This window comes from Phoxinus phoxinus (genome assembly GCF_949152265.1).
Source record: "Phoxinus phoxinus genome assembly, chromosome: 10".
NCBI classification, from domain to species: Eukaryota; Metazoa; Chordata; class Actinopteri; order Cypriniformes; family Leuciscidae; genus Phoxinus; species Phoxinus phoxinus.
In genome coordinates, this window is record NC_136885.1 from 7,993,621 (window position 1) to 8,001,547 (window position 7,927).

A 7,927-nucleotide genomic window follows, 5' to 3' on the forward strand; every position below is an offset into this window, starting at 1 on the left:
GGGATTTTGACGATAGGTCCCGGGTCATCGTTTTTTTTGTTTTGTTTTTTTTTTTCATACTTTCCAATCATGGTTAAAAGGCAAAAGATATTCTTTAAACTGATGGCAGTTAAGCTCCATCCACAAAGAAATTGAGGTCAAGTCCCGGGTCATGTTTTTTTTTTTTTCATACTTTTGGGATTTTGACGACAGGTCCCGGGTCATCGTTTTTTTTGTTTTTTTTTTGTTTTTTTCATACTTTCCTATCATGGTTAAAAGGCAAAATATATTCTTTAAACTGATGGCAGTTAAGCTCCATCCACAAAGAAATTGAGGTCAAGTCCCGGGTCATGTTTTTTTTTTTTTCATACTTTTGGGATTTTGACGACAGGTCCCGGGTCATCGTTTTTTTTGTTTTTTTTTTGTTTTTTTCATACTTTCCTATCATGGTTAAAAGGCAAAATATATTCTTTAAACTGATGGCAGTTAAGCTCCATCCACAAAGAAATTGAGTTCAAAGTCCCGGGTCATGTTTTTTTTTGTTTTTTGTTTTTTCATACTTTTGGGATTTTGACGACAGGTCCCGGGTCATGTTTTTTTTTGTTGTTGTTTTTTTCATACTTTTGGGATTTTGACGACAGGTCCCGGGTCATCGTTTTTTTTTTTTTTTTCTTCATACTTTCCTATCATGGTTAAAAGGCAAAAGATATTCTTTAAACTGATGGCAGTTAAGCTCCATCCACAAAGAAATTGAGTTCAAGTCCCGGGTCATGTTTTTTTTTGTTTTTTTTGTTTTCATACTTTTGGGATTTTGACGACAGGTCCCGGGTCATCGTTTTTTTTTTTTTTTTTTTCATACTTTCCTATCATGGTTAAAAGGCAAAAGATATTCTTTAAACTGATGGCAGTTAAGCTCCATCCACATAGAAATTGAGTTCAAGTCCCGGGTCATGTTTTTTTTTGTTTTGTTTTTTTCATACTTTTGGGATTTTGACGACAGGTCCCGGGTCATCGTTTTTTTTTTTTTTTTTTTTTTTCACACTTTCCTATCATGGTTAAAAGGCAAAATATATTCTTTAAACTGATGGCAGTTAAGCTCCATCCACAAAGAAATTGAGTTCAAGTCCCGGGTCATGTTTTTTTTTTTTTGTTGTTTTTTTCATACTTTTGGGATTTTGACGACAGGTCCCGGGTCATCGTTTTTTTTTTTTTTTCATACTTTCCTATCATGGTTAAAAGGCAAAATATATTCTTTAAACTGATGGCAGTTAAGCTCCATCCACAAAGAAATTGAGTTCAAGTCCCGGGTCATGTTTTTTTTTGTTTTTTTGTTTTTTCATACTTTTGGGATTTTGACGACAGGTCCCGGGTCATCGTTTTTTTTTTTTTTTTTATACTTTCCTATCATGGTTAAAAGGCAAAATATATTCTTTAAACTGATGGCAGTTAAGCTCCATCCACAAAGAAATTGAGTTCAAGTCCCGGGTCATGTTTTTTTTTGTTCATACTTTTGGGATTTTGACGACAGGTCCCGGGTCATCGTTTTTTTTTTTTTTTCATACGAATCTGATTATGGATACACAGAGCATGTAGAATCCTCAGACTCTGAGCCTGAAATCCTGAGTTTACACCCTGACAGTGATACACCAGATATTGCCTGTGATTTAAGGTCTTGGTCAACAAGTAATTCGATCACTCAAACGTCATTGAATGAGCTACTAGGCATCCTTCGTAAACATGGGCACCAGCTGCCAAAGGATGCACGCACCCTCCTTTCAACCCCCAAAACCGTTGAATGTCTTTCTAGATGTAATGGGCAGTACATTTATTATGGATTAGAACAAGGCATTCAACTAAAGATTGCACAGTGCCAATCCTTTTCACAAAACATTGAGTTGTGTGTAAACATTGATGGCGTACCACTTTTTAAATCAAACAGTGTTCAATTTTGGCCCATATTGGCACAGTTTCACAATTTTGATCCTTTTATTGTTGCACTTTTCTGTGGAACAGCAAAGCCAAGTCCTTTGGATGATTTTGTCAAAGACCTTTTGGAAGAGTTTCAGCATCTCAAAGCTGTTGGGATGGAGTATGAAGGTCAACTTTATGCTATCAGCCTTAAGGCCTTTATATGTGATGCACCAGCAAGATCATTTTTAAAGTGCATAAAAAACCACAATGGGTACTCCAGCTGTGAAAGGTGTTTGGCCAAAGGATCGTGGGAAGGTAGAGTGGTTTTTAACAGTCATGAGACCTTTAGAGCAAGAACAGACGAGGAGTTCAGTCAAGTACTGTATGAAGATCACCAGACTATAAAAAGCCCACTTATTGATGCAGGCATACCTTGCGTGAGCTCTTTTGTGTTAGACTACATGCATTTGATTTGTTTAGGAGTAGTAAAACGTGTTCTAGTCTTTTTGTCTCGGGGTCAAAAATTGTGCCGGCTATCTGCAAGACAAAAAGATGAGATCTCAGAAAAACTAAACAAGCTGAATGGATCCATGCCAAGTGAGTTTGCAAGGCAGCCCAGGGGTTTGAGGGAACTGGATAGATGGAAAGCCACTGAATTTCGACAGTTTGTTTTATATACTGGACCAATTGTTCTTCGAAATGTAGTTTCACGTGAAGTGTATACTCACTTTTTGACATTGACAGTGGCTCTGTCAATCCTGCTGAGCTCTGATGAGAACACACGACGTTCATATATTGCATATGCCGAGGAGCTTCTTAAATACTTTGTTAAAGGGTGTGATGACCTTTATGGAAAAACATTCACAGTCTACAATGTGCACTGCCTGTTGCATCTGCATGAAGATGCTTCTCACTTCAACTGTTCACTAAATGACATCTCATGTTTCCCATTCGAAAATCATCTGCAAGTAATTAAAAGATTGGTCAAAAATAGCCACAATCCAATCGCTCAAGTAACAAAGCGGATGACTGAGATCGAAAATGTAAAGAAAGGCATCAACAAGCCTCAAGAGACAAGTTCATGTTTTTATATATCAACTAAAAGTAAGGACTACTGCTTTATGCTTCACAATGAAAGTTTTGCATTTGTGAAGGAAAAAAGGCAGGATGGAACTTTGGTATGTGATGTGCTGAGCCAAAAGGACACAAAAGACTTTTTTAAGAAGCCGTGTGAGTCAAGGCTATTCAATATAGTCTATGTTCAAAGAAAACGGACAAAGACAAAGTTATTGCAAACCGAAGACCTTTACCGGAAGGTTGCTTGTCTCCCTTGTGAACAAGGGCATGTCCTTTTTCCTCTCCTCCATGGAATGGAGCACAGGAAATGAACACAAATAACGTATGTAATATTTACTATTATTCAAAATAGTAGTGCACTGTTAGCATCATATAGAAAAGGAAATGTGTAGTTCTAAATTAAATAATCTAATTGTGTTTCAGGCAATGGTATACGCAAGGGCTGTTTGGGTGGAGAATGGGAAGCCGATGGAAGGAGTTTTGCCATTGAACTGGATTGACACAGAGACCAAAGTGGTGCGATGGCCTCTAAAAAACGTGTCTGTGGCACATAAGCGCCTTTTAAAACCACAAGAGGACTGGTTAAGCTTTGAATTTGTTAAAGTCAAAGTGACATCAGGTGAAACATATATATTTTGAATGTTATTTCTGGCTTTTTTTATTTAATTTTTTTACTTAAAATACTATAATACTTGAATACGTATTACTATCGTTAGTGGTGTTTGTTTTCATTCCTGATTTTTAGTAAGCCGACAGGAGTGTGAAAAATGTAATTACACCTCAGCTCAAACCGAAGAGGAGGACACAGTCTGTCAAAAGAGAATGAAGAAAAGAAGGAAATTTGAAGATTATGTTCAAGGTAATTTATTTGGTCCTATTTAAGGACATGCATTAAACAATGAGCGTATAATGTAAACAATCACATATCATAAATGACAAATATAATATTGGCAGGGTCAGATTTGTCTCCTGAGGAGGATGAGCCCTTGCCAGACAAGAAAAAGGGTGAGTACAGTTTAAGTTGTGTAAACTGTATTAGTATTCATTGTTATCTTACTGTGATTAATTTCATTGTGCATGTTCTTGCCTAGAGGATACAGTGTTGCTTCCGGTTCCTCCGCCAAAGATTAAGCTCTCACATAAGGGTGAGTAAAATAGCTGGGCTGGTCCAGTGGTATAATTCAGTCATCAAACTTCAGGGAATGGTTGGCAATATGAGTTTTTCTGTCATTTAAGTTGCTGATGCTTCTGGTTTTGGAATTACTTTTAGCAACCACAGGACAAAAAAAAACTATGCTGCTCGAGTTACCTGCACCCCCAGAACTGGCTAACACCACCATTAGACAACCAGAGAGTCCTGCATCTTCAGAGAGTAATTTCATGTTTTTATTTATTCTACTTGCTCACAATGCAAATTGAATATAAAGTATTTTTAAGTCTGGGTTCAAAACAAAGTATTTCACACTTCCTGTTCCTTTTTCAGTTTCTGGATGTTCTCGTCCAACGCCTCACCGTTCACCCACAAGGTCTGAACCATCAGAAGCATTTAGTCCAGAGTCAGCCAGTAAGTCAGTAAAATTATTTAAATTGGCTAGTACATTGTTTTTTTCATGTCCATGATCCGTTGCATTCTTCAAAGTTGTCAATTCTCCTACCTCACTTATTGACATTATTGCAGGAGCAAAAAAACGAAGCATTTCAATGAGCTTCAACGCTTTTTTTTTGTTGTTGTTAAGGGTCTAGGCGTTCTCGCACACCTCAGCGTGGAGTTCGAAAGCCATCACAGTCCGGGAGCAGAAAAAGTCGAGCGTCCTCATCCAGTGAGTCTTTAAAAAGGATAGCTGTCTTCAAAAAAGATTTCAATAGCCGCGTTTCCACTGTCGGGCCAGGGCCGTGCTAGTGCGTGCCAGGGCCAGTCGCGTTTCCACTGTCACTTCTAGGGCTTACTCGGGGCCAACGGCATGTTTTAGCCCGGCACGGCCCGAGCTGGCTCGCACTGGCCCGACAGTGGAAACGCGGCTAATGAGCTTCAATGCTGTTTTTTTATTTAATAATTTTTTTTAGGATCTATGGGTTCTTGCACGCCTCAGCGTGGAGTTCGAAACCCATCACACTCCGAGAGCAGAAAAGGTCGGGCATCCTCATCCAGTGAGTCCATGACCAGTTGTATTCTTCATAGTTGTCAATTCTCCTACCTCACTTATTGACATCATTGTAGGAGCAGCTGTCTTTAAAAACAATTTCAATAAGCTTCAATGCTGTTTTTTATTTTTCAGGTTCTAGGCTTTCTCGCACGCATCAGCGTGGAGTTCGAAACCCATCACACTCCGAGAGCAGAAAAGGTCGGGCATCCTCATCCAGTGAGTCCATGATCATTCTTCATAGTTGTCAATTCTCCTACCTCACTTATTGACATCATTGTAGGAGCAGCTGTCTATAAAAACAATTTCAATAAGCTTCAATGCTGTTTTTTATTTTTCAGGTTCTAGGCGTTCTCGCACGCCTCACCGTGGAGTTCGAAACCCATCACACTCCGAGAGCAGAAAAGGTCGGGCATCCTCATCCAGTGAGTCCATGACCAGTTGCATTCTTCATAGTTGTCAATTCTCCTACCTCACTTATTGACATCATTGTAGGAGCAGCTGTCTTTAAAAACAATTTCAATTAAAGCTGCAAGCAGCGATTGCGGGCCCAAGCCGGTGGCACCGCCACCCTGGTGCCTTTAGTGGAACTAAAGGCACCGGGTGGCGGTGCCACCGGCTTGGGCCCTCCATCGCTGCTTGCAGCTTTAATTATATATATATATATATATAAAAAAATATATATATATATATATTATGTAAATTATTTTTTCCCCCTATTTTTAACATATATATTATTATATATATAATAATAATATATATATTATTAACATTTTTGGAAGCTAAACTATTCTTTTTATAGGCTTTGTACTTTGTACACTTTGTACACTCACGTTCCAATATAGAAAAATTATCCTCTTCAAATGCGCAAAAATGTGCTTGGAAACATCACAGTGGAGCGGTCCTTACTATGAACGGCACAAACTGTACAAATGACTATTTAAACAGAGCAGTGTAATTTTTATATGTAAGGTTGACTATTTTATTATTATATTTTATTAAGGCTATAATGAACATGCTGCGATGTCAAGATTGCAATGCTGTGTGTGTGTGTGTGTGTGTGTGTGTGTGTGTGTGTGTGTGTGTGTGTGTGTGTGTGTGTGTGTGTGTGTGTGTGTGTGTGAGAGGCTCGATCGAACAATGGAGACATAAAAACATACTCCGTCATTTTGTTCATACAGACCATCATTCAAAATGCAAAGTGTTTCCTTATATTTGTGTACACTCGCAATGAAACACAACATTGTGCTTTTATTAAACTATAAACTCTTGTCAAACTGTAACCTACAACTGTCACCCAACCAAAATCACACACACACACACACACACACACACACACACACACACACACACACACACACACACACACACACACACACACACACACACACACACACACACACACACACACACATCCCCCCTCCCCTCCCCACACAGACAGACACACACACACAGAATGGCAGAGAGACAGAGAGAGAGAAAATACACATTCAAACCACAATATCTGACTTCCTGTTGGTCGGAGCTAATGACTGTAAATTAGAAAGTTGTCCGGATCGAAGAGAGGAATGTACGTACCGAGTTTGGTTACTGTAGATAAAACTATAACTAAGTTATAACACACTTTATGCATCCTTTTTTAATCATAAATTTGTTTCCTCGCCACGGCCAAACCGTTCGAGATATCAAAAATCCCCTCGCAATTTATCATCCTCCATGTCTTGACTTCATGCTGACCGAGTTTCGTGGTCATCGGATGAATTCTCTAGGAGAAGTGTTTCAAATGCGAGAGCAAGCGTTCTCCAATCAACCCGTAATAGCCGACTTCCTGTTGGGCTGGCGTAAAACTTGACCCAGGGAAAGTTGTTCGGCCCGATTAAATCTATATGTGTACCGAGTTTCATATTAATTCATGCAAGCGTGTTTGATATACGGACAAGTGTTCGAATCCCATTCCAGGGGGCGCTGTCGAGCCCCCCTGCCACGCCCGGGTACCAGCTTCAGCCTGGCCCTAATGGCCGCGGGTTCTGACCTGTGTGCAAAATTTCAAGAGTTTTCGAGCATGTTAAGGCCCTCAAAAGTGCCAGAGATTTTGCACACAGCAGAGAAATGGTTAAACTAAACTAGCCCCCCTCCTCACACACACACACTCACACACACAGAGGGGCAGAGGGAAAATGCTCCAAACAGTACACATTCAAACCAAAATATCTGACTTCCTGTTGGTCGGAGCTAATGACTGTAAATTAGAAAGTTGTCCGGATCGAAGAGAAGAATATACGTACCGAGTTTGGTTACTGTAGGTAAAACTAATACCCCATTTTTTACTAAAGGTGGCGCTACTGAGCCCCTTACCACGCCCGTTTCTGAAACTTCGCACATGTCTATTACACAATAAATGTCAAATGCATGTTGAGTTTCATGCAATTTCAAGCATGTTAAGAGCCTCAAATGCATCCAAAAAGAATATAAAAGTGTAAAGCGTTGCCATGGCGACAGTATTAACCTGTTAGCCTTCAGCGCCACTTTTGAAAAATCCCCAGAAATTGCATACCCAACCTAAAAAAGATTCAATTCATTGACCCTTCGTCCTAAAAGCTCAAGTATGGTCTCATTTGAAAGCTGACACCTGGCACTTTATTGGAAATGTAGAATGAATTATTGTCATAATGAAAAAAAAATTATGAATAGCTTCAAAGTTGTGTAAGTTATTAGAAATTTATTTTTATGAAACATCTTCATGAAAATTAAATTGAAGTTGGCCCGTCAGCACTCTAGAAATGCACTCCAGCTAAAGACACATGTCTGACCATGTTATA

The 7,927-nt window shown here is 39.1% G+C and overlaps 1 protein-coding gene across 1 annotated transcript; it reads left to right on the top strand.

Annotated features, from left to right (window-relative positions):
- Positions 1–1,545: 1,545 nt before the first annotated feature.
- Positions 1,546–5,592, top strand: LOC307005666 (uncharacterized protein; the record flags this gene model as incomplete). The annotated part of the gene is made up of 10 exons (XM_079626036.1): positions 1,546–3,289; positions 3,391–3,586; positions 3,713–3,826; positions 3,922–3,972; positions 4,059–4,112; positions 4,238–4,339; positions 4,451–4,531; positions 4,704–4,787; positions 5,032–5,115; positions 5,450–5,592. Exons 1-10 carry the CDS (start codon positions 3,275–3,277, stop codon positions 5,590–5,592), a joined length of 924 nt encoding a protein of 307 aa, XP_079482162.1. The 5' UTR covers positions 1,546–3,274.
- Positions 5,593–7,927: the final 2,335 nt, after the last annotated feature.